This window comes from Equus quagga, chromosome 8 (genome assembly GCF_021613505.1).
Source record: "Equus quagga isolate Etosha38 chromosome 8, UCLA_HA_Equagga_1.0, whole genome shotgun sequence".
In the NCBI taxonomy this organism is placed as follows: Eukaryota; Metazoa; Chordata; class Mammalia; order Perissodactyla; family Equidae; genus Equus; species Equus quagga.
The window spans coordinates 64,385,967-64,412,543 of NC_060274.1; the positions used below are offsets into that span (position 1 = coordinate 64,385,967).

General features: G+C 40.4%; 1 protein-coding gene across 2 annotated transcripts in view; it reads right to left on the minus strand.

Annotated features, from left to right (window-relative positions):
• Positions 1–26,577, minus strand: part of SLC25A13 (solute carrier family 25 member 13) — a 188,207-nt gene that overhangs the window by 70,363 nt on the left and 91,267 nt on the right. Inside the window, exons 5-11 of one of the 2 annotated variants that reach the window (XM_046670429.1) lie at positions 25,832–25,971; positions 9,186–9,332; positions 7,199–7,337; positions 6,334–6,427; positions 6,036–6,120; positions 2,241–2,322; positions 1,588–1,746 (exon numbers count right to left, since the gene is read on the minus strand). In XM_046670429.1, coding sequence (XP_046526385.1) covers positions 1,588–1,746; positions 2,241–2,322; positions 6,036–6,120; positions 6,334–6,427; positions 7,199–7,337; positions 9,186–9,332; positions 25,832–25,971 — 846 coding nt within the window. Of the gene's footprint in view, positions 1–1,587; positions 1,747–2,240; positions 2,326–6,035; positions 6,121–6,333; positions 6,428–7,198; positions 7,338–9,185; positions 9,333–25,831; positions 25,972–26,577 lie in introns of both variants that reach the window. The other variant, XM_046670427.1, reaches the window with a different exon arrangement.

The following is a 26,577-nucleotide window of genomic DNA, read 5'->3' on the forward strand; positions in this document are numbered from 1 at the left end:
GGAAAGAAATCCAGATGCAACCAAGAAGCAGGACCTGCTGGGTGTGGTCAAAGAGGAAACAGAAGGGATTCCAAATTAAAACAAACTGGGTCAACACAAGCACATTAAAGACATTCAGCAGGACAAAAAAAGAAGAAAAAAATTTCTCACAATTCTAAGGGCATCCATGGCATTTAATTCAATACCAAGGGAAGCCCCTAACAGCAGTTTGTGAAGCAACGCCAAGGCTCAGACGTGTGTCCAACTTGAGGTTCAAAGCTCTCCCTGCAGAAAACAACCTGCGAGAACGGGGAAGGTGGTAGCCTTTGCCTGAATCACTGCAAAGCAGGAACTGTGACATTAACCTTGTAGTAGAGGGAGACATTTCATTTGCAAGGTTTGCTGTCACCAGGAGGGAAAAGTATTTCAAATGGAAGGCAGTGACCCTTGAAGGGTCATCATCAATCACCTGGGGTCAAAGACCTTCCCAATTGTAAGACGAGGCAGGGGGTGAGGGAAAGAGGGCAGAAAAAGATCAAAAGGCCTTTGATGGGCGTTATCTACCTACACAATAGAACCTGCAAAATGGAACTTCTCTGGAGTTTGAAAGCTCCCAGTTTCTAAGGTGAGAGATTTCAAGAGGGGTCTTTGTTTTCCTTAACTTGGGTGCTTAAGGTAAAGACTAGAGTCAGCAGATGGCAGAAGAGGCCCAGAGGCACAGGTCCCCATGGCTGCCACTTCCAAGGTCTGTCTCCACCGAGTACGAAAGATTAATTTCTTCTTCTAGAGCAAGTACTAGTCGGAGCGGGGAAGAAAGATCCTGCCAGTTTTGCGGTTGCCAAACGGTAATGTGGCTCAGCTTCAACTGCCTTGAGATACTGTGTTTTCCTGGATGCAAATAAACTTACTTCTTTTCCCTTCGTAGAAGGCAATCACAAAGAGAGGGCTGGGAAGTAAAGTCCTGCCTCTTTAGGCCAATGCAGTGGAAAAGCAGGCAGGGTCTTGGGATCCTTTCTATCAGTGATGACATATTTTGCTACTGTTCTCGTTGCTTAATGAAACTTAGACGATGAAAGAAGCAGCAGGGCACAGAAGGACTGCCTGGCTAGAGTGGTGTGTCAATCAGCTCCACTGGGCACAGAGTCCGAGGAAAGGAAGGGGCACCCTGAACTCAGAAAGAGACAGTAGAGGAGGGCTCTCCTGAATCCTCAGTTACCCGTTTGATAGACTTTTTCCTGGTATATTCAAGGACGATCAATCCCCCAGGGGCTCTCTGTCCTGTCCCCAGGATGCTTGCCTCTATTAGCTGGTGATTGAAGTTTCAAGAACATAAACAATACGAGCTTTTTAAAAACTCACTGAACACATTTATAAAAATAATTTTAAGAAACAAAACGTACGACAGAGCAATACAAAAGGCTTTCAGATTACGTGCTGTTCTGATTAGCCATGCCCTAGAAGCCTCCAGCCTACTTCCATTAGCATGGATAATTGAGAATCTGCTGCATTTCCATTTTAACGCAGTCTCTCTAACACATTTCAGGCATTCGGATGGAAAAACCTTTGAGTATTATTTCACCTTACATGAATTTAGCACATGGCACTAACCTCTATACAGTCCAAAGAAGCCTTCATAGCGTAGCACTTTCTTAAAACAGTCAAAGCTGTTTTTATACATAAGTTCTCCCACAAAAGAGCCAGTTGATCGTTGGTTCTGCATGCGAGTTTTTACAAGATCAATAGGATACACGGCAGTAGCTCCGACAGCTAAAATCAAATAATACCAATATTTCAGAAGGAATTAAGGTCAGTTGGAGGAAAGGGGAAGCTCGTGAAAGTCAGAGAAGACTGATAAAAGGAGAGAAACAAATTTTGCATGGGCAGATTTTAAAACTGCACTAACTTTCTATACTCTTAATAAACAACTGTGGATGTTCATTCAAGTGTCTCCTTATAAAAGCACGTCGTGGACAGTTCAAACTTAAAGAAGCACATCACTACAGCCTAACCTCATTACTAACCTGTCTTTAGAAAGCCGATCTGCAGATAAGCAAGAGAAAAAAAGCCATTCCCTCGTCCCTGGTCACATGCAGGGATGGGGAAGAAGTTCCCTTTGCTCTTGTCCCATCTCAGGTACAGACTAGTAACTGGCTTGGGGAAGACCAGAGAAGGCTTTGCCCTTTAATATTTCTAGGTGGAAAATCAGAGAAAAAATAAGAGGAACAAGAAAAATAAAAAATTTGCATTCATCTGTGACTAACCTCCAGCAACAGAACCCAGACCAAACCTGTAGGCCGACTCTGCGACTTGTAGGAGAACTGGTCGAGATGAATTGACTGAGGACTTCTTTGCAAGCACAGCAATTGGAGAGCGGGAAGACAGGAGGTAGAAAGGATAGAACAAACAAGAGCACAAATTATTTTTAAAAATTACCCCTGGGTTCTAAATTCATGATACAACTAAAATGTCAAACAGGAAGGTAGGGCTAGATTCTCTAAGTTCTTAATACTGAAAAGTTATTACTGCTGTTAATGTTTAAAATCAAATTTAACAGAATGAAAGGCATTATGTACCCCCCAAAAATGTTATGAACCTATTTTCAAATGTTCAGTTCTCATTAGTCACCGAAGAGATACAAATTTAAAAACATTAATGAGAGATCATTCTTCATCAATCAAATTGGCAGGTTTTGGGGTTTGTTTCTTTGTTTGCTTTTAATGGCAATACTCAGCCTGGCAAGAGTTGATGAAAACAGGGCTTCTCAAAACTGCCATTTAATCAAGTATAAACTGAAGGGAAACTTGGTAATATATACCCAAACCCTTAAAATGTATATGACCTTTGACCTTGCAATTCTACTTGTAAAACGTTAGGGTAGAAAATAATCATGTATGGAAACAAGGATCAAGCTACAAGAATGTTAAAAGAAAAAAAATGGGGCTGGCCCCACGGCCAAGTGGTTAAGTTCATGCGTTCTCTTTCAGTGGCCTGGGGTTTCACCAGTTCGAACCCTGGGCGTGGACACAGCACTGCTCATCAGGCCATGCTGAGGCAGCATCCCACACAGCACAACCAGAGGCACTCACAACTAGAGTATACAACTATATACCAGGGGGCTTTGGGGAGAAGAAGAAGAAAAAAAGATTGACGACAGATGGCAGCGCAGGTGCCAATCTTTAAAAAAAAAAAGAATGTTAAAAAAGATACTGTAAAAGAATATATGATATTAAGAAAAATGTTCATAAGGTATTATAAAGTGAAAACTGGTTAAAAATAATATGGCTGGGAGACAGGTATTCACGACACTATTCTACCTTTTTAAACATTTGAACTATTTCATGATAATCTTTTACAAACAATATTAAGGACTGTGTGCAATGTTATTTTTTAATACAATTATTTTTTATGCATATAAAAATAATACTAACATGTTGGCTATCCTACCACCCAGAGACATTCAAAATATTTACAGTGGCCACAACTAGGTGGTTGTATTACAGGTGATGGTTACTTTCTTCTCTTTTTGTCTGTCTTTTCTAAATTCATAATTCAGGCCAGTCAGTTGTTATTTTATTGTTGTTCTTTTTTTTTCTTTTTGAGGAAGATTAGCCCTGAGCTAACATCTGCTGCCAATCCTCTTTTTGCTGAGGAAGACTGGCCCTGAGCTAACATCCACGCCCATCTTCCTCTACTTTCTATGTGGGACACCTACCACAGCATGGCTTTTGCCAAGCGCTGCCATGTCTACACCCGGGATCTGAACCGGCGAACCCCGAGCTGCTGAGAAGCAGAATGTGTGAACTTAACCGCTGTGCCACCAGGCTGGCCCTATTGTTTTCTTTTGACCTATTATCCTTACAGTGTTCTTGATGTCATAACATTTCAGAGTATTGCATTTCTCTGTCTACATAAATAAAATAGTAATTTTATGTCACAGAGAGTTGTCAAATGAAGGTGGCATATAGTTATTGTTTAATAAATACCTGTTGAATGAATAAATACATTCAATAAAATTAGTTTTTTCAAAAGCCACAATAATTAAAATCCATGAACAATAAAAATAATTACCCACTCCAGCTATCAACCTACTAAATTTTAGTTGCTGTCAATGTAACACAATTCCAATACAACGAGATAATTTGGAAATTCCTTCAAAGTCATTTAACCGAAAATAGCTTTACATAGAAATAACGCATCTTTTAGAATGTAAAACATTTCTTCTGCAAATTCCATGGGGTGTTTTCAACTCTATCCCTGTATAGCTGGAAGTCAATAGTAACTTTATTTTGACAGATGCATCCATAAGACAGGCACTGTTTTATTTACATGGATATATATGCAATGCTTAGAGAGGTTCTGGAATCAAAATAATGAGTGAAAATACTATGAAAATAATGGTGGGCTGTGCCCTACCACTATCACTAATTCTTCATCTAAAAAACAAATAAATGAAATCCCAGACTTTTATTTAACTTTTCTGAAGCTAGAAATGTAGCATGCTCAAGAAATGAGACAAGAGAGATTCCTACTCCTGCACTCCTCTGTTGAGGATAACTGCTAGCACCGAGCCTGCCGGATGGGTGACCTCCATTGCTTGAGTCTGTCAATGTTGTCAGGCCCAGTGGGGTTCATATAGTAAAGAATATTCCAGGCAAGGCCATTGTGAACTGCTCTAAACCTCTAAGCAGCAGCCAATCACTTCCTGCTGTAAATCTCATCAATCTCATCTAACCCTTTCACGGCTGGTATCAACAAGCACCCATCATAAACTCTCAAAAGCTGCGGAGGGCATGAAGGAAAAATTGCGGGATACCACTGCCAGCTGGAGAACAGGAGGAATCTAAACAAAAACTTCTCTGCTTTTTCTTAATCCCCAAATTTCTAAAATAGCTAGTACCACAGAGACGAAGAGATAATCATCTGGTAAGCAGTGTTTAAAAATCAAAGGGAGGGGAGAGCAATGTTGCTTCAACCTCTGCACGTGATTACACAGTTCTCTCTCCCGCACTCGGGGAAATCAGCTTCCGCTTTTAACAGCAGCCAGCTGGTTTTCCAGAGGTGCCTAGTTAGGATTTACTGAGCACACACCCACCACTTCGAGTTACACGGTACACACAAAACTCCCCACTGCATTGGGGTGGGAAAGCACTAAAGGGAGGGGGTCCTGGCTCGAGGCCTGCCAGTCCTAAAAATGTAGCCCGCATCAACCCATTGTGGTCAAACTGGCGTCTCTGTACAGACCCAGAGCTCCATGCCAAAAACTGTTAAGTCTCCCAGGATTCAGAGACGGCTTTGCCTTAAAGGAGGTATTTTTCTAAAACGATGCTCGTCTGTGAGTGGATTTACTTTACAAACATCATGTGAGCCCCACACAGGCCATGAAGGCTTGTATTCTCTAATCGTGATCTACAGAAAGTCGAGCAAGAGTTAAATGAGGAGGTCCCATGTCTTAAGTTTCTGACTCCCACAACTTCAAGAGATCGGTTTCTGTTAACCATAAAATAAAATTTAGCATTCCTCAAATTGTTTCCACATAACTTATGAATCCTTTCACAGAGAAAATAGGTCTAAAAGCCTTCAAACTATGACTCCAGACTAAACAAAATTATCTCATTTTGATATTCAGAAAAACGGAAGGCATGGCAGTTAGACAATGCACTGATGAAGTACCTCTCTGCGGAGGAAAGACGGCTTCCATTTGGCAATGCGCCGCTTCGCTGGGGACAGCGACACCAAAATAGGACGCCTTCCCCACATCTCTCACCATGAGATTTAGTGAAGAAGAAAAGCTCTTCTGCCTATTCATGGAGCATTAGGTTCCCAATATTTAGGAAATCATCCCATCTTCGAGAGAAATAAGCAAACGCTAGTTATCTGTTAATCAGAACATCTCTAAGTAATTTCTCCTTTCAGCCTTTTGAAATTGTCTAGATCTTTGGTGCAAAGTGGAAAAATGGCAGGTCAGATACCAGTGCCAAAAAGGCAATTGCAAGTGAAAAGGGGTGGGGGGGGCCCACTCAAGAAACCCCAGGAAACACATTTGCTCCTGTGCCCACCTGCCTCTGGGCCTCAGCCAAGTTGAAAGGCAGAGTTCCCTCTTCCAGAGGAGCGATTCGTTCAATGTCTGCTAAGGCCATTCGTCTGGAGGGAAAACAAACACAAGCAACGACAAAATACAAATTTATTAAAATTTACATTATGGGACTTTAAAACGTTCCTTTTCTTGTTTCCCATATTTCAGTCGTCTTTAAATTGGCTTCTTTCTTTCTAGGTTTGCTTCCCTCCTCCCACTCCTACCTCCTAAACTTCTTTTATTAAGCTAATGAAGAAAAAAAAAAAAAAAGGCCAACTTACCCCCGTGGCTCATATAAATCTGCTAACTGAAACAAGATGTCAACTTCCATGGGTGTAACCTGACCAAATTTCTGAGCTGCCAGAACAAACTCCTCTGTATGGAAAAAGAGTTAAAACAGAAAGATTCAAGAAGGAATAGCCACTAAACACAGCATTAACTCAAGGCACCGGAACAAGTGAACATCAGAAACTTCACTATCATCAGTCATAGAATTCAAGTCAAGACAAACAGGGTAAGAATTTTTGTAGTTCTTTCATTCATTAGGAAAGAGGGCGCAGCAGAGTTTCTCTGACACTGACTTTACAATCTTGGTGTCACCTGAGGGCTTTGAATAAATGACACAGGATCTTAATCAAATTGCAGGTCAGAGAAAACAAGGAAGCAGATATGAAACATCACATGCATAGGTTCCAGGAGGTTGTATTAGTGAAGCTGTGGAATTCCTAAGGGAATCCTCGGTTTAAAAAAAATCTCACTGAAATGCTGATGTCTTGCTCCAAAACTATAGATCAACACACACTGTCACCAGTATAAGTTTATGGAATTCCTCATGCATCTCTGAAGGCCATTTTAGAGGCTGCCAATTAAGCTCAGGTTCTAGTAAGATTTGAAAATATTTACGAAACTTTACATGGTTCCCTCATTCAAAGACTATCTTTGGTTTATTTAAAACTTGCCAAAGATTGCTTTGTTTGCTTTTGTTTGTCTGATCAAAGGATGGAGAACACACATGTACCATATGGTTAATGTGTGTCAGTGGGATAGAAAAACCTATAAAATAAACCCTTGGTTGCCTACTTCATCCTAATAATAATAATGCACCAAGATACTTGCAGGCAAGAATTCAGATTTATTCTCACTTACCCTTAGTCACCTCTACATCTTTCCTGTTGCCAGCCAGAGTGCTGTAGATCTTTCTAATGAGTTCCATGTTGTTAAGAAGCGAATTAAATCCATTAAAATAGGAGAAACTAACTTGATGGGACGTGGTACCTCCAGCAGCCTTAAGTAAGTTGAAAATAAGAAAGCAGAGAAGAAAAATGAACAAAGAATTTATAGAATGAAGAAGATTCAGAAGTACATATATAAAATGCTAGTTTTGGAAGTAATCAAGGAAGCGTGTATAAGAAATGGCCATAAGGATTTTTCTTTCACATTAAAAAAAAAAGCTATAAATGATTTTTAGAAGTAACTGCAACTAATCATGACCAGAAGTTGTACTCTCCAAACAAGTCCTAGAAAACTAAATAAATACATGTGTAGGATTATAACAACAGGACCAGTAGTAATTTACCGAGTTCAAATTTCAATTGGAAATGTTTTATAAGTTTGTTTATTCCAACTAATGAGCAATTCTTAAAAGCTTAGACATGTAAAAGTATATTATACACATGCACACGTGTGTGCTTAAACATGCAAAACTATATTATACCAACACAAAACATGCTATGAAAAGTGGTCAATCTAACATTAATATCATGATTTGTCATGTTACTTATAAGTAGCAATAAATAATCATTTAAGTACAGACTTTACATTGGTGGGATTTCTGGCAAACAAGCATATTATGGTAAAATTATGAGATGTCATATGCTTTGATGGGGGTTAAGACCGGTCAGAATTCTGATAATCAGAATTTGTAAGAAACCATATTTCTTCACAGGGGCAAGGGAAACAGACAGCACGTCCATTATGAATGGAACTTCAATTTGAGGTTTCCAATTCTATCGTTCCCTAACAAGGCAAAATATTTTTATTAGGAAAGCACTTCTTTATAAGGTAACAACCACATAAATCTTCACTTAGTAATCATTTAAAATAGCTGACATGAGAGTTTAGAATGGAGAAGGGAAGGGGGGACCAATAAACGGAGCTGGATTAACACAGTGCCAGAGTGAGAAAGGCCTTGTCATAAGGCCATGTCTCCAAAAAGAGGCACCAGGAAGCAGAAAAAAAAAAAAAAGGAAAAATGACAAGCTACCCTGAGTTCCTGCCTATGGTAAGCACTGTGGGAAACTCAGATGATGGTGAAAATGCTCAAAAAGGCTTCTCCCTGGGATTAACAAGAGGAGAGTTATCATTGTTTAAGCGTCCCCAAATTTGAGAGATCATCAGAATTATCTAGGAAGCTTTAGAAACTAGGTTATAGGACCTCCCCACCTGTAGATGGTGAATCGGTAGGCCTGGAAGAGACCTTAGGATCTGAATTTGTAATTATCATCCCTGGTGATTCTTATGGTCCATGATCAAGGCTTGGGAACCACCACCACAGAATGTTCCAGGACACTCTCTGGGACCTTGATGTGAAGAGAGTGGCTGCACAGCCACCAGGATGGAAGCTCTGTGACACAGAATAGTAGGGCTCCTCCTATCACATGTGCCACTGTGGCCTCAACACACACGTTAAAAGAACAAGTGAATCTAAAGTTCAGGGTTCCCATTCTGCTGACTACTCAAACAAATATATCTGTAGGCATCAGTTTTTAAAAAAATTTTACCTTGGAGAATAGACAAAAGTGAAGATGAACATTCGACATACCTCAAAATATAAAGCAAAATTAGTATGTGATCATAAATTTCTTTTTCCTTTTTTTAAAAAAAAGAACCAGTTAATACATTTCTTTAAGATATGCCATATTATCCAGATAACAAATTAACCTATCCACTAAAACTAGCCCAAACACACACTGTCTGTAAGTTTGGTCATATATATGATCACATTAAGAAAATGTTAGTGTTTTAAAGAGGAAAAAACTCTACATAATTTGTAAGAATTGTTCTTATAATCCCTTATTTACTGAGCTTACGCTAGGTAGAATAAACTACTTCATTAGAGCAAGTTACAACTTACAGCTACCAGACATTCTTCTACAAAAGGTGTCAAGACGTGGCGGCGGATGGTGACCATGATGTCTCTGAAGTCAATGGCTGTGACTTTTCCGGTCCTGGCATTGTCCCTTTGCACAAAGGCTTGCTTTGCATGCTCCAACTGTATTTCCTACAAAGAAAGAAGGTGAAATACTTAATTTATGTTTCTCAATCACTATAAATAACTTCTCAATTTCAAATTAGGGTGAAGAAATACAGATTATATCTTGATTTAACAGCTCCATCTGCTTGTTAAATAGCACCCACCTCAAGCTATTTTCTCTTTCCAAAGAGAGAACTTTGCTCAGACCAGTGAACATAAAGTGGAAAGTGCATTCCACCTTATATCTCCTACTCAAAGAAACCGAATCACTTCCATGCCCTGTTAGAGTCCAAGGACACAAAGAAAATAAAAACTGGAATGAAGTTTGGTAAGCTCAAAGATGTGGCCAAACCCAGCTTAGGTGATGCAGATGATCAAAGGAAAAACACCTACGGGGACATTAACCTCTCTCCATAGCGGAAAAATTCTTAATGGTAACCTGGTCCACAAACATGTGATGTAACAACAGACTGAAAAGGGCGGTTCTCTTATGGAACATGCTACTCCTCTAACAGGGTTTCTTAGCCTTGACATTATTGCCATTTAGAGCAGGTTATCCCTTTGTTATGCGAGGCTGTCCTGGGCATCCCTACCATCTCTCTTCCCATTAGATGCCAGTAGCTCCTTCAGCCCAAGGCCATTACAATAAAAAATGCCTCCAGAGAGGGCCATGTGTCCTAATTGAGGACCACTTCTTTAGAATTAGGAACTGGATGGTATGTGAGTCAGAAGTAGCTAAACCATGGCAGGACCAATGGATATATGTTTTAATTCACATGGTCTAGAGGGGAAGCCCAATCTTAGATTTCTGTTGCTATTCCCAGGGGATAAGTGTACACACAAAAGAAAACACAGCCTCCTATCAAAACCCATCACATGCCCTGAAGGAGAAGCACTCGTTCTGCAGAGAGCATTTTATTATCGTCCTCGGGCCACTCTGCCCATTTCCCAAATGGGCCTTGAGAGTGAGATCTAATCTCTACGGAATTAAAAAGCATCACTGATGTGGTTCTCAAGGACTTCAAATTATTTAAATAAAAATAAGTTTTTTCTTAACATTGGTGAGATACTAACTTATAGTTGAGTAAAAACATTTGTCCTTATGAAGTAGTGCAAACTAAACTATGGGAGAAATGACATGAGTTTGATGAGGCTTTAAAGCACTGCATCTCCCTTCTAGCCAGCCCTGGTGGTCTAGTGGTTAAGATTCGGCACTCTCATCTCCATGGACCTGATCATTTCCCGCTAAGGGAAACAGACCACCCGTCTGTCGGTTGTCACACTGTGGAGGCTGTGTGTTGCTGTGATGCTGAAAGCTATGCCACAGGTATGTCAAATACCAGCAGGGTCACCCATGGTAGACAGGTCTCAGCATAGCTTCTAGACTAAGATAGACTAGGAAGAAGGAACTGGCCACTTGCTTCTGAGAAACTGGCCATGAAAACCCTATGAATAGCCCTGGAGCATTGTCTGATACAACGCCGGAAGATGAGAGGATGGCGCAAAAAAGGCAAGCAGCGTTCTGCTCTGGTCTACACAGGGTCACTAGAATCGACGTTGACTCAATGGCACTAACAAACAAACTCTCCCTTCTCTTCCCCGAGAGAGGCAGGCAGATGAACGAAGATTGATAAAATATTAATGGTAATTAAAGGGTAATGGGGACATGGGGGTCATTATACTTTTCTACTTTTGTATAGCTTGAAAATGTCTACAATAAAAAATGTAAAAAGACAGTATAATAGAGAATCAGAGTTCCTATCCTACTCAAAAACCTCTTCTCAGTTACGGCATCTGCCAATTTGACCCAGCCAGTTCCTGCTGAAACTCTCTTCTGGGACCCTCATCTTTCTAGTGCCTCTTCCACTCACTCCTTAAATAGGAGGCATTTGTCAGACCTTTAGACTCAGGTCTTCTCACTCTACTCTCCTGGACAAAGACCTTCCCTCCCAAGGCCTCAAAGATTTCTTATAAGGCTTGACTCCCAGATCCGTTTTCTCTCACTCCTACCTGCTGGACCACAGAGAATATATCCACGTGGGTACCCTATAAAGGCCAAAAAATCACATTGCTGAACCCACTATTACATGTCCCCCATCCAGCCCTCAATCCTGGTGTCTCTCCTATGTCCAAAACAATTATTGGCATCTTGTTTCCTGGTTATCTAACATGGAAATCTGTCGCTTTCAATTCTCTAAGCTTCCCTTCCCCCAGAGTAAATCAGTTAACAAATTGTGTCACTTGGACCTTTGAAAGTTCACTCAAATGCATCTTTTCTTTTTCACTCCTGATGTCACTGGTTCAGGCGCTCCTCAGACCGCATCAGGCCCAACTGTCAGTGAAGCTTCTCTCTGACCTCTGCAGTCCACCTTGTTCACATTAACAGCTGCCTTTCAGAATCTCAGATATGACCTCCATCCCCCTTTGCAGAAACCTCTGACAGCCTTTCATCATAAAGAGCCATCTCTGAAGGAGAGTATTCAAGATTCGATGAGGAGTTACTCTCAGCCTGGTCTCTAGCACCCCATGCCCAGCCCTGCCAGATCTTCCACACCTTGGGGCCTTTCTTCACATTCTTCTCTCCACCTAGCATAGACTGCTGGCCCTTTCTCTAGCTTCTGGAATCCCACCACACCCACCAAATAAGTACATATAACTGGGCCTCCTAATGGAAATAACTGATCCGATCTCATGCCCCATGCCTGAACCTAAATTATAAGACTTGTCTGAGTCCATCTTACATTAAAATCAGTTGTTTACACTCCTGTCTTTCCTCCTACCTTGCCAGGGAAAAGAGACTCTGTCCTGTTCATCCCACTTATGGTGTGGGCGGAATGCTTTAGACATAGTAGGCACTCAATAAATCAGAGACATAACTATCGGTAATCGGTATTCTGTAAAACCAATTGAATGAACAAATCATGATCTATTGAACAAAAAGGGGTTCTCTGTACAAGTGCTTCCAATTTAAGAGGAAGACAGAAGCCAACTGTTAAAACACCCTGTAGTGAAAAATGACCACAGTATGTATTCAATCGAAAGTAAATGAACACAGCTCCTTTGAATTGCCAGACCCACTGCTAAAGCTATCATAAGCCAAGATTACTCTTAACAATAGTAGAATGTGTGTTCAGTTATTTACCATTTCCCCTAGTTTATAACTTATAGAGTCTTAGCAATCCTCAGATACTTAGACCAAAAACAGCATCGCTTTCCCGGGCCACCCCATCTCTTCAGAATGCAGGGAGCAAGGACACTAACACCAACCTAGGTGTAATGCCAAAATGGGTAACGGACACCAAGTGGGGGCCAACGCTCACACTGCGGACAGGGCGTGCACTTCTAATGAGGACGGAGCCACTACACATCTCTGTGCCTACACTTCCATGATTAAACATTTACTAGCAGGGATTCCTTGCTCATGGAATAAGAAAGCACTTTCAACCATAATGATGACCAACTTGAGAATACACTTCTAACAGCTCTTAAACAGTGGGGACATTATAAATTCCAGAAAGAACAAGAAGCTAGATCTATGTAGTTTTCTAAAGAGAAGGATATAATAAAAAACATTTACTTAGGTGTTTCTCCAACTTTGAAAGTAGTTTACTAAAGATGTGGGTTGCCTTCTGAAGAACATCTGTCTATGCCGTGATGGTTTCTTCTTCCAGGTGAAGAAATGAGACTTAATTACCTCAACTGATACGACCACCATGATAGCATTCAGCGAGCATGTTTTATGCACCAGACACTGTTCTGAAGCACTTTACAGGAATTCATTTAATGTTCACAGCCATCCTAGGAGGTTAGTACCATTATTAACCTCATGGTAACAGTTGAGGAAACTCAAGTCTCCTGACAGGAAGCAGCAAGGCTAGAATTCAAACCCTGGCAGTTCCGCCCACTCACAATGCTCCTAATACTTCACTCTACTGCACGGGAGCTGGGCGAATGCTACTGTCAGGAATTTGATTACAAAATATATTTGACACTTAGGAATCTTAATAGATTATGAAATCTTATGAAAAAGTAAAAATTCAATTCGCTTTATTCTTAATGAACCAGATATTTTCAGTTGCCAATTTTCATGAGAAAACAATAAAATTCCTGAAAGTTTTTCATTATGGCTAAAGTCTTCTGTGCACTCAGAGTCCCAGATTGTTCTCCCAACGATGGCAGAGACCATGCAGGAGAGAAACCAAATCTAAAAGGCCTTGTCCTGGCCTTGCTCTCTGTTTGCTGCTTTCTCATAACCCCAAGAGACTGAAGAGGAGAAAGACAAATAAGGAGGCCTGTGGGAGCTAACACATTGGTACTCCATAAATACTTAACTCGAGAATGAAACACCTTTGAAATAAAAATCCAGGCTCACTACTTATGGCAGAGTGACTTAAAATCAAAGCTCTCCATTGGCACCTCCAAAGCTATTTAGGGAAAACTGAACGCGTACTTAGGGCTATCAAGACCCTGACCTATTCTCCATCCAAACCCAGAGGGATAAAACTGGGACAGAGAGCATTTGGTACACACGGAATAGAGCCTGTGTAAGAGAATGTTCATTTCCTAAACGAAAGGGACCAGACTGGATAAACTCATCATAAGTGCAGGGTAGGGAAGAACAATGGAAGAAGCAGTAGTTACATTCAAACATTTAAATTTGAATAAATAAAAAGTTCTTAAAGGTTAAAGGACTATCAGGTAAAAAAGAAGTTAGATGGGCTCTCCACATTTCTTAAGAAAAAAAATCAAAGGAGAGAAAATAGAGATCAGGTTTCAGCACAAAAACACAGAAGTATTTAATCTGTACAACTATTCAACAAAAGAAATGGGCTACCATGTGAAGTAGCAGGCTCCAGTCACTGGAAATATTCAACTATAGGCTGAGGAACGTGACAAGGAATTTATTTATTTTAATAGAGAGGATTATGGAAGCAATATGTTATGATGACAAAAACCTGCAGTTTGGAACAGGAATGGGCACAGCTCAACATCAGTCCTGACACTCCTAGCTGGGAGAGCTTAGGGGAGCGTGTCTGCATCTCAGACCCCAGCAACACCTACCATACAGGGTTGTAAAAAACAGACGTCATGCATGACAGGCACTTAACAAATGGTAGCTTTGATTTTTGTCGAGGTGAATGGTTTAGAAACCTCTAAAGCCCCTTCCAATATAAGTTCTTTGAGTCTTTCAAAAAATTACCTGGTAAGGAAGAGCGGTTCTGCTGAGTCATTTTGAACTAGCCACAGGAACAGCGTGAAGACCAGACAGGGTGGAGAATGACAGTAACAGCTGAATGCTTCAACACTTACTCCAGGCCAGGGGCTATGCCAAGAACTTCAAAGACAGTATTTCATTTAAGCCTCACAATAATTCTGCAAAGTAATAATTATCTTCTCTTAATAATTACATCCTCTCTTACAAAGAGGCACCTGAAGCTCAGGGAGGTTAAGTAACTAGTCCAAAGTCACACAGCTAAGGAGTGGCAAAGCTGAGATCTACACCAAGATATTGTCTGATTCCAAAATTGAGATTTTTAACCAATGACTTATGCTGCCTTGGGTAAAATCATAAGTAGATTTGGACAGATGACTGGAAAAGAGATTTTAAGAAAAGTTTTGGTGATAACTTGTATATAAAAACGGAGCAAGATATATCTCAAAGACTTCTCCCCTGAGATTACGGGGGAGATGGGAGAATGTACCACAAAGGAAAATACTTAAGGAGAAAGAGATGAGGTGGTTGACCACAATGAGAAACTTGGAGTGAGACGAGTTTAAGTTATAAAGAAAAGTTAAGCTATAAACAAAAGAAAGCTGGAGGTGCAGGTAAAAGTTTAAATCGGGGAAACGCAGATAGGATTTTAGGGAGAAAAGCCAAAAGGCTAATATTTACTAAGTGTTACTAAGTGTGTGCTACGCTCCAGGGACTGTTGTTTTTTCCTGCTTCATCTCTTTGAAGCCTCCCGACAAGCTTATAAAGGGTGCTCTACCATCACCTCCATTCTGCATACAGAAAAAGGAGGTGAAGAGCAGCTGAACATCATACGACACTAAGGATGAAACCGGATATGCCCCTGGGGGGGTCTGGCTCCAGAGCCATAATCAACCTATATGGACTGCCTCTTCCTTTTAAGGGGAGGCCTACCGAAAACCAGAAGGAAAAAGCAATACTCGTAGAAGCATGAGATCATCCCACAGTACATACAAAGGGCAGGCAGATGACAAAAATCTAACTGATACTCAAATAAGTGAGTACAGACAATAAAATCGAGGGCCTGAGACCTTGTGGAAACCCAGAGAGCTGGGAAGGTGGCATAGCTCTGCAGAGAGCTCTTCGTGTCGGGCAATTGGGTGCTTGCTAAATGGTGCTGACGGACACAGCAAGGACTAAAGAGAAAGGGCCCACCTCCACCTGAGGCCACAAGGTCATGGAGCGAGCGGGGAGCTGCAGAGCTCTCTCCAGGGCAGTTCTGCTCAAGCACAGGAAGGGAGGCCCAATTTCTCTTTAACATTTGCTAGGGAACTGTTTTCTGTTCCCTCTATGCTGGTGCCTGATGATTAATGGAATAGGCTTTTACTGCAGCAGTTTCCAGCTACTTCAACACACCCATTCAGATTGCTGTAGGGAAAAAAACCCAAACTCTTCAAAATTGCCTGCCGTACAGAAATAAACATATGTAGGGGTTACATGACTTTAGGTCTAACAGTCACACTTCTAATAGTTCCAGGCCCCATCATTTCCTTAATAATCTACAATTTTCAAGTGGGTATATTTTGAATGCAAAAATTCTCTCCACCTCTATTCAGACATGTAAGTTTGTGCTTCACCCTGAGAACAATTTATCAGGAACAGAAAAAACTAGATCAATAGACCCTCAAAACAAGCAGCAGATCTATATGATTTATGTTATAAAGCCAAGAACACCAAAAAAGGTCTCTGGATAGTTTGCACTTTTGTGTTTTGTACAATTGTGAAACTTAAAAAAAAAAAGTCTAAACCTTGAATAAAAGAAAGGAATCATCAGTAAGGATATGATTCAAAAGAATTCCTTTTTAGGGGTGGCGACAGAAGAATTCTGGGGAAGAAGCAGGTATAAAGAAGGTTTGCTTAAAAAATATGGTTTCACATTTAGCCCTATTTCAAACAAATTCTATATTACCTCAAGTATCAGAATCTGTATACTATCTAACATAAGTGTCTACCTCATTTCCATAATCCTATGCTAATTTGGAGAAAAAATTCTAATGAAAGATCCACATATTCTTACATGGTGGAACGCAGCAATGAAATAGGTAGAGAAATAAGCAGTTCTCATTTGTAACATTTTTCTGTGCTCCCCGCACTCAGCCCAGGCAGTCAGACTTTGAGAGTCCAGGGTGAAATTTCATCCCTAATTCACTGGGTGGGGCTTTTAATTGAGACTCTCTAGCAGCAGTGTCGCATGTGGCACTACTCGCCCAGCAACACCTCGGCAGAAACCAAGTACAGAGTTTTTCCATCTCAATTTCCTTGCTCTTCTGATTTACTGTTAAACTTCACAGTGGGTAACTACTGGGGAGATGTCGTATGGAGTGTTCATTTTTACCAGGATGTTACTGTAAAAGCCTGCACAACAGGCTGCTCAAGAAAACAGCAAGCTGACTAACACCATGCACACAACTGCACAATGAATTCCGATTTCCTTTGCCCACAGAGTAGAAAGTGCAATGTGCATGAAATGTGTCCTGCATCTAATTCTCCAAGTGACCAGGGTATTATCACATTTCTGGTCACCCTTTGCTAAACTAGCAATGGCTGCCATTTGGAGACAATACACAATCTAATCTCTTGGAAGGGCTAAGGGCCAGCAACATTTGCCACTTTTACTTTTTATTTCATTCTGGAACATCAAGTGGTGCTGTATCTATGAAACAGTACCAAAGCTATATTGCAGACACCACCTGGTCCAACTTAAAATCAACATAAGAAACATTCACTCACATGTTAAAAATGCAAATATAGTCACGGTCTCTAGCTACTAAACATCCATGGTCTAGATATTTTAACTAACACAGATGGCAAGTTGGGGGACAAAGGAGAGGCACAAATGGCTTGGGTTACTCAGTCCTAAGCAAGGACCTAGTTAGTTGTCCACTAACCTGTTTAAACAATTGTGGCTTCAGCAAGTTCTACAAGTGATTGTTTTTTGTTAACTCCTGAAATGTTCTATCTATTCCAAAGCTTGAGAATTTGATGTAGCCATGGTGGAAGGTTATGTTTTCCTTTGTTTGGTGGTGGGGGGGAACAATTTCTTTTTTAACATATGTAGGCTTTTGTGTTGAAAGTTCTACGTTATACCAGGAGGCTATAGCAGATACGGTAGCAAACCATAAGTGATGGTGACTATGAAGCCCAGATCACAGCTGACTAGGAGCAGGGATTCTCCTGCCTCTAAAGGGACATGTGGCAACCACCAGCACCTGGGAGCCACACACTTCCAGAGCTCTACTCTCTGGGCTCAGAACCTGAATAACCAAAATGTCCATTTTACACAGAAAAGACAGGCTGATTTGTACGCCATGCCAACTCATAAACCAGAATAATGTTCAATTTGACTTAAGAAAAAGAACTAAAATCATTCAGTTTCACTATTAACATGTATATGTCTTGGCATCCAACAAGGTTGTCATGGGGCTCATGTGATCTGATGACAAGGGTCTTTAACAATGTGAATGGCCAGTCTGGGACACGAGACACAGCTCTGATTCCCAGGTTCTATTCCCAGCTCTATCAACTATGATTCACCTCTCATAAATGATGAGGATGAGGGTGTCGTCATCCTCGTCTGACAAAAGAGGCACCTGAATATAGTTATGGTAAAAGACTCACACCTTTGTGATTAGGGCTCTCAACTGGGTCAAGTAACTTCACTCTTAAACTCTATTTGATGAGAAGACATTAGAGAGGATTTTTAGCCCCATTCCCTCCCAAGTCAGCTATCCTGTTTCTTGGGTAACTAGAATTCACGAAACTAATGGAACCCCAACTTCAAAACCTGGCCTCCCCACCAATTTAAAGCACTGATGATTTCTTTATGATTCCTCTTTCTAGAGTAATAGGAGGAAGGCCTCTGGAAACAAGAAATTTCCTGGCTCCATCAAACGGGGAACAGAATTCCTTGGAAACACCCATCGGTCAGGCTCCTATAGTATCACCCTAACTCTAAGGAACCAAGGAGAGGAGGTGTAAACAATCCAGCAACACATACATGAAAAGAGATTACAAGCAAAGTACTGCTCTGTAGTCCCTCAGTAACAACTCCTCTTCCTGTGCTCCTCATCTCAGGAAACCACCACCATCCTCCCACTTGCCTAAGCCTAACACCTAGGAGTCCGCCACGATTTCTGCATATCCATAACTGTCCCCATCTTACTAAATCACCACGCCTGGTCAGGCCTAACCCTTTAACTTCCCTTGAACCCAATCACTTTGGCTCACTACCGTTACCATCCAACCCAGGCCACAGTTGTTTCTCTCTTGGATTAGAAAGTAACCAACTTGTTTCCCTCTCCTCGATCATGTCCCTCTTCATTTGATTTTCTACACGAGAACTAGAGTGATCCTTCTAAAACACAAATCTGATCCTGTTTGCCTCTCTGGGCTCCCGTCAGCCTTACTGGATTCTGTGCTTTTGAACAGTCAGGGCTGTGCAGCCCTGACCACCTAGAACATCACAATTCAGGATGCTTGCTGGAAAGGCCCTATCCAGACTCTCTGGGAGAGAGAGGCCCTGGACTCTGCATTTTTCCTTTAATTTTTATTGAGTTAATGATAGGTTACAATCTTGTGAAATTTCAGTTGTACATTATTGTCTGTCAGTCGTGCTGTAGGTGCACCCCTTCACCCTTTGTGCCCACCCCCCACCCCACCTTTCCCCTGGTAGCCACTCATCTGTTCTCTTTGTCCACATTTTTAAATTCCTCATTTGAGTGGAGTCATACAGAGATTATCCTTCTCTATCTGGCTTATTTCACTTAACATAATTCCCTCAAGGTCCATCCATGTTGTTGCAAATGGGACGATTTTGTTCTGTTTTACGGCTGAGTAGTATTCCATTGCATATATATACCACGTCTTCTTTATCCATTCATCTGTTGATGGGCACGTAGGTTGCTTCCATGTCATGGCTTTCGTAAATAATGCTGCAACGAACATTGGGGTGCATAGGACTTTTGGAATTGCTGACATCAAGCTCTTTGGATAGATACCCAGTAGTGGGACAGCTGGGTCATATGGTAGTTCTATTTTTAATTTTTTGAGGAATCTCAATACTGTTTTCCATAGTGGCTACACCAGTTTGCATTCCCACCAGCAGTATATGAGGGTTCCTTTTTCTCCACAACCTCTCCAACATTTGTTACTATTAGTTTTAGATATTTTTGTCATTCTAATGGGTGTAAGGTGATATCTTAGTTTTATATATATATATATATTTTTTTTTATTAAGGTTATGAGAGTTAACATCCTTGTGAAATTACAGTTGTACATCATTATTAGTCATGTTGTAGGTACACCACTTCACCCCTAGTGCCCTCCCCCCACCCCCCTTTCCCCTGGCAACCACTGATCAGTTCTCTTTGTCCATATGTTAACCACCACCTATGAGTGGAGTCATACAGAGTTCGTCTTTCTCTGTCTGGCTTATTTCACTCAAGACCATACCCTCAAGGTCTATCCATGTTGTTGTGAATGGGACGACTTTGTCCTTTTTTATGGCTGAGTAGTATTCCATTGTATATATATACCACATCTTCTTTATCCAATCATCAGTTGCTGGGCACTTAGGTTGGTTCCACGTCTTGGCTATTGTGAATAATGCTGTGATGAACATAGGGGTGCATGGAATTTGTGGAATTGCTGATTTCAGGTTCTTAGGATAGATACCCAGTAGTGGGATAGCTGGGTCATAAGGTATTTCTATTCTTAACTTTTTGAGGAATCTCCATACTGTTTTCCATAGTGGCTGCACCAGTTTGCATTCCCACCAACAGTGTATGAGGGTTCCCTTTTCTCCACAGCCTCTCCAACATTTGTCACTCTTAGTTTTGGATATTTTTGCCATTCTAACAGGTGTAAGGTGATATCTTAGTGTAGTTTTGATTTGCATTTCCCTGATGATCAGCGATGATGAACATCTTTTCATGTGCCTATTGGCCATCTGTATATCTTCTTTGGAGAAATGTCTGTTCATGTCTCCAGCCCATTTTTTGATCGGGTTGTTTGATTTTTTGTTGTTGAGTTGTATGAGTTCTTTATATATTATGGATATTAAGCCTTTGTCAGATACATGACTTGCAAATATTTTTTCCCAGTTAGTGGGTTGTTTTTTTGTTTCAATCCTGTTTTCATTTGCCTTGAAGAAGCTCTTTAGTCTGATGACATCCCATTTGTTTATTCTTTCTATTGTTTCCCTTCTCTGAGAAGGCATGGTGTCCAAAAAGATCCTTTCAATACTGATGTCAAAGAGTGTACTGCCTACATTCTCTTCTAGAAGCCTTATGGTTTCAGGTCTCACCTTTAGGTCTTTGATCCATTTTGAGTTTATTTCAGTGAATGGTGAGAAAGAATGGTCAATTTTCATTCTTTTACATATGGCTTTCCAGTTTTCCCTGGACTCTGCATTTTAAAACAATCACCTCAGCAAATTTTTACACTAAAATTTGAAAAACACTGCTAGAGATTTAGGAAAATTAAAATCAACTTCAGTTCCACCTGTCTGATCTTGAACAAATCCAAAAACGTCTCCAAATCTTCTGGGTGTTCATCCTTCATACAGAAATGATAGCAAATGCTTAACACCCGAGGTCATTGTAAGAACAAATACAAGTAAAAGCACTTTCTAAACTGGAAAATGCTATAGGAGAGGTTGTTAATACAACAGTTTCTAGTTAACAAGCTCTATGGCATTTGGTAACAATCCTAGACTTTTCTATCCCGAGATTGGAGCCACTGGAAACTATATGTAGATTATCTTAAAACTGTAATAATTATACGTGAAATATATACCTGTGATTATAAAACATTAAAAATTAATTGGAAATGAGAGTTACATGCACCACGAAAGGCTTTTTTATTATCATATTTGGCAATTAATGGGTAGCAATCAGGAATGCTAAATATTCAGCAATGCATCACTGTACACCCCCACTCAGAAGCACAGCCCCTTCCAGGAAGAGAAACTTTTCATAGCCTTGGCCCTGGAGAATGTGTAGTATAGTAGTAACAGCATCATATTTTTGAATCCCTCACATGTCTGTGATCTTACGGAAGAAGCTAAGCTCTGGAACAGCTGCTCTGTACTCTTTTGGGGTACTGCTTTGGGAACCTAATGAAAACCATGAGCATTTTGCCAAGAAAATTACCTGTAAATGCAAAATTTTACCCTAGAGTCTGTTTATTCTTTTGCATATAATAGGGGATAATGATAAAATTACCTCTCAGGGTATTGGGGGATGCTATTATTGGAAATAGAGTATTTAAAAGCACTTTGTAAATTATACAGATTGTTACTATTATTACTTCTTTTTTTGAGACTGACTCTTAATATCAACTGTTACAGAATAATTTGGTAGAAAAGTTTAAGAAGACTTTCTTTCATTATGTGCTCACCATTGTCTACAACGCTCACCCAATAAGAAGAGTAATGGATCTGAATAGACATTTCTCCAAAGAAGATATACAAGTGGCCAATAAGCACATGAAAAGATGCTCAACATCATTAGTTACTAGAGAAATGCAAATCAAAGCACAAAAAATCTCCCTATGAGCCTCTAACGTGAAAAGCCTCAGTCTCCTCATCTGTGAAACAGGCAGTTAACTAGATGACATCATGCTGCTGTCTGGCTCTTTAAGTTGGTACTTTGGATGGCTGCACTAACCACACTCTGAATGTTGGTTTCGGTTTTACAGCTGCCATAAAGGTTTATGCCACAAAAGAGCAACCTGTAGAGTATACATTTTAGACCTGAGTGCATTTGCTCCTTTTGAGCTGTCACACGGATAAACACAGGAACAACTCCTGGACTTGTACATTATAAGTGTCCCAGAAGTCGTTATCTTTGCACCTCTCAGCCCTTTGCAGAGGCCTCTCGACAAACCTTGCATGCTCAGTAAGCATCTGCTGAAGTGGGTGGTTTGCCCCATGCGAGTAATAATCACAGCACAGAAAATACTTCCAGACAGGGTAGAGAGTTTTATGTCAACACCACTTAGTTCCATGGGGTACAGAAACGGAAAATTTCTCCAAAGTGTTTTCTAAAAATTCAGTAAATTAAAATCTTTTTTTCAGCTAGCAACCATAAAATTAGAGCTTTGATCTAGAAGCTGAGAGTAGAGGTATGTGGAAAAGTTTATAGAATATTTTAAAATACCCACACATACCCACGTATAAAACTGTATTCACACATATATACCATCACTCACGCAGTTCAGTGGAGATGATACAACTGGGCATTAAAAAACAGCAGCAGTAGGTACAACAGTATTAATGGTGGGGTAACAGGACTGTGGCCCACTTGCTTCTGAAAACCTTCCCTGTCAATGAGGAACAAGACTCTAGGAAGGGGGCTTTGTGTTCCTGCTGCTTGCTTCAATATTATCATTTAGATGCAAAGTACAAACAAGGCTCAAAGAATATCAAATTGATTCACCACTTTATGAATTTAGAACAAAAGCACAGAAAACCACACACCAGTGAACAACATTCAAGCAGTGACCATGACCAGCACCACCTTGGTGGGTGGGGAGCTTGTCCAGACAGTACACAGATGAACACGTGAACATGCAGAGTCCTCACAGCCACGTGGTGGCTTATAACAAACACACACTTGCTTAGATATAGTAAAACATTTATTAAATGAAGAAAAAAGAAATCTGACCTTGCAGAGGATGGCACTGCCCACCAATCACAAACACGTGTACATATATAATCATAGGTAACTTTACACATGCAAGCCTAAAGTTTGAGTTGGCTGAACTACCTTCTAGGACCTTCAGGGGGATTGAGCAGGGTTTTCTCTATACACCGCTGAGGCTCCTTGAAAGCACAAGCACTTCTCAGCTGCCCCTACAGTTCCTCTTTCTCATCAGGTGACAGGTAGCAGCATGCACCAGGCAGTTCTTTTACATTTCAAGCAGCTAAACATCTGCTTTCACAACCTTGGCGCCAGCCAGGTAGCTGGTGCCTGCTTCTGAGCCCTGCCCTAGAGCAGAAAGGCGGGAGCATGCTTGACAAAGCAAGAGCTGGCAATATGGGAGATTAAGTTCTCTCATATCTTTAAGAAGTTCCCTACATCCAGAAAAGAGCCCAAAGGAAGCAAACAAAGCATTTGAAGTAGAGGTTTGAAGCTCTATCTGCATTCAGAAGAGTTCAAAGGAAGCAAACCAAACATGTGAAGTGGGGGGAGGGGGCGGTGACCCAATGGAGACATCAAAACTGGCATTTCACTGGCATTCATATAAAGTCTATCATGATACTTCCATTAATTCCTTTAAATCTGGGCCTGCAGTGGGACACAAAAGCAAGGGCCTAACCAAGATAGTTATCCACCATAACCATTTTAATCTAGTAGAAGTTTAGCACTTGCATTCTGGCCACAACCTCAAATTCATCCTGCGCAGGACACAATGGAATGTTTTTCCACTCACCATTATAGAATGGAGTCAAATGTAAGTGAACACCCTACAAAGTGCAGCTGGAAATCTACTCAGTAATCCCTGAGTCATCCGATCTTTGACTCTGGCTTCTCCATATCTTGAAGAAGGCCTAGAAGCCGCTGTGAGTGGTTCAATTGAGCTGACTCAATTCAGCATAATTGATACTTGCTTAAAGAGAAACGCGATCATCCTCACTATTGCTAACATGCCATTAAGACTAAAAGTTAATTAGGCTGTATTCCATAAAGTCAATTTGAGGCATTTGTCTCAATAGCATTATTGTAATTATTCCTCATCAAAATGAATACCACCTACTGCGCGCCGATGTCTTGTGTAAACAACATCAAAAATCCAACTCACATTCCATTCTCCACCTGAGTTATGTAAGTAGGTTTGTGTTTATATACAACTGAAAACAGGTACTCATAGGCATTAATATGTTTGAAAAAAAATACAAAGGCAGGTTTAAGACATTTTGTTTTAGGTTTCCAAAGACCAGGAAAATAAAAGCAAACTAAACAGCATGACAAATTTTATATATCATAACAACATCAGTAAAAGTCAAAAGAGAAGCGCCTATTACAGTCAACTTATTACATATGCTGGTGCCTGAGAATGAAGACCACAAAATGCCAACTGAATGAGCACACGGCATGGCATATGTGTGTACGTCCTTGTACCCTCCACCTCCACTCCACAATCGTGTTTCCGACCACTCCTCAGAAAGCTCTGGCAAGGTCTTGGGCACACAACAGAAGCAGAGGCACCCAGGACACCCACTGAGGCCACTTCTAGTGACAAAGAACAGAAGGTGATTTCCCGGGCAAATTTTTCCTCAAGACCCAGAATTTAAACACATCAAACTAACGGCCTTAACCGAGTCTAATTAAATACTATATTTAATAAAATAGAAATAAAATTTAATTGTTAGAGAAACAAAACAAATGCATAAAAATCCAAAAGAAACAGTAGTTTATCACATAGGCCTACATATCATATATTCACCTTTAGTGACGAAATGCTAATATTGGAATTAAAACATTTTTAAAAGTATGCTTCAGGAGGAAAACTAAACTGTAATCATATTTTGTTACTACTCTTCCACGGGCATCATCAGTGGCCCAACAACATGACCATAACTGCGGGAGGGAGGTAAAGAGAGAAAGGCAGGAGGGACTGGGCCAGGGAAGGTGCACCCCAGAAATGGAGACAACTCCCCCTCCCACAGAGTTTAATCCAGGACGAGAACAGCAAGTGCTCTTAGAACAGTGATTCTCAAACTTGGCTGCACGTTAGAAGCATCTGGAAAGTTTTAATATCCCAATGCCTAGGCTGTCCCTGTCCCCTCCACCCCATCAAATCTAATCTCTAGAGGTGAGGGACCCAAGCAACAACAGTTTTTAAAGCTCCCCAGGTGACTCCAGTATGCAGTCAATTCCAGACCCAGTGCCTTGTCTATAAAAAGCCTCGGGTGAAACAATTCCAAGGCTAGATGCTGATGACAACATCTGGCTATTTCTCAAGGAAAACAAAGTATTGGTAAATACTAGTAGAACCAGTCATAAGCCAAGAGTTCAAGTTCCAGTTCTGCCCTTCCTGACTTACCTGACTTTTCAGCAAATCATGTGATTTCCTGGGGCCTCAAGGTGTATTCCTTTTAAACATGAAGAGGTTCTACACAGTTCGTAAGAGCCCGTTTAATCCTATGGTTTCTACATACTAATAAATACTTCCAAATAGGATCGTTTGGCCAAGGTTGGCAAGTGGGAGGTAAATCAGGATCCCAGTCTTACTTATTTACTCTTTTTAACTTTTTAAGAGCTAGACCCACCAGTAAAAACTGAGTGAATTCTGCATATGTCAGGTGTCTTTTTCTTTCTTTTCCAAAATGTAGTTGAACAAATTCTGAATCCCAGTTAAATGGAATATGTTGATGAATTGTGGTCTGTCCAAAAACTTGCTTAACGTCCTCTGAAAAGAGAAAAGAAAGGTTCATCAAAACAAAGAATATCAGTTCTTCCTTATAAAATCTGTTATTAAACGGACATTGCTAATTTTGTCTTATAAAAATAACACAACTTCAAAAACACAAACAGATTATAAAACCACGGCCGAAATAAAAGTCAGAATCCTCATGGACTCAGTCAAGAAATCAAAGTTAATAATCTCAGCAACTAAAGGGGGAAAAAAGTCAAATGACTTAGGTTCAAATTCTACTACTAATAGTAACTAAAATTTCTTAGGCACTCACTATGTGCCAGGTATTGTTCTAATGGCTATATGTGTAAGTTTTCAGTGGTAAAATAGAAATTAACCTAGATCATCTGTAGCTCCTTTCCAGTTCTAAATTTCCATATCTCTGTATGAAGCAGGCCCAACAGAGATTTGAGGAAGGCTCCCACAATCTTCTAATCCAGACCAATAAATTATCCAATGAGAAATGACGTTGAAATGACAAAGATGTGACCAAAAGAAAAAAAAAAAACAATTTTTTTTACACTATAATACAATTATAAACAAATAATATATAAATAAAAATGGCTTTCTGGCAATTTTTCCACCAAGCATTCTGGTGAA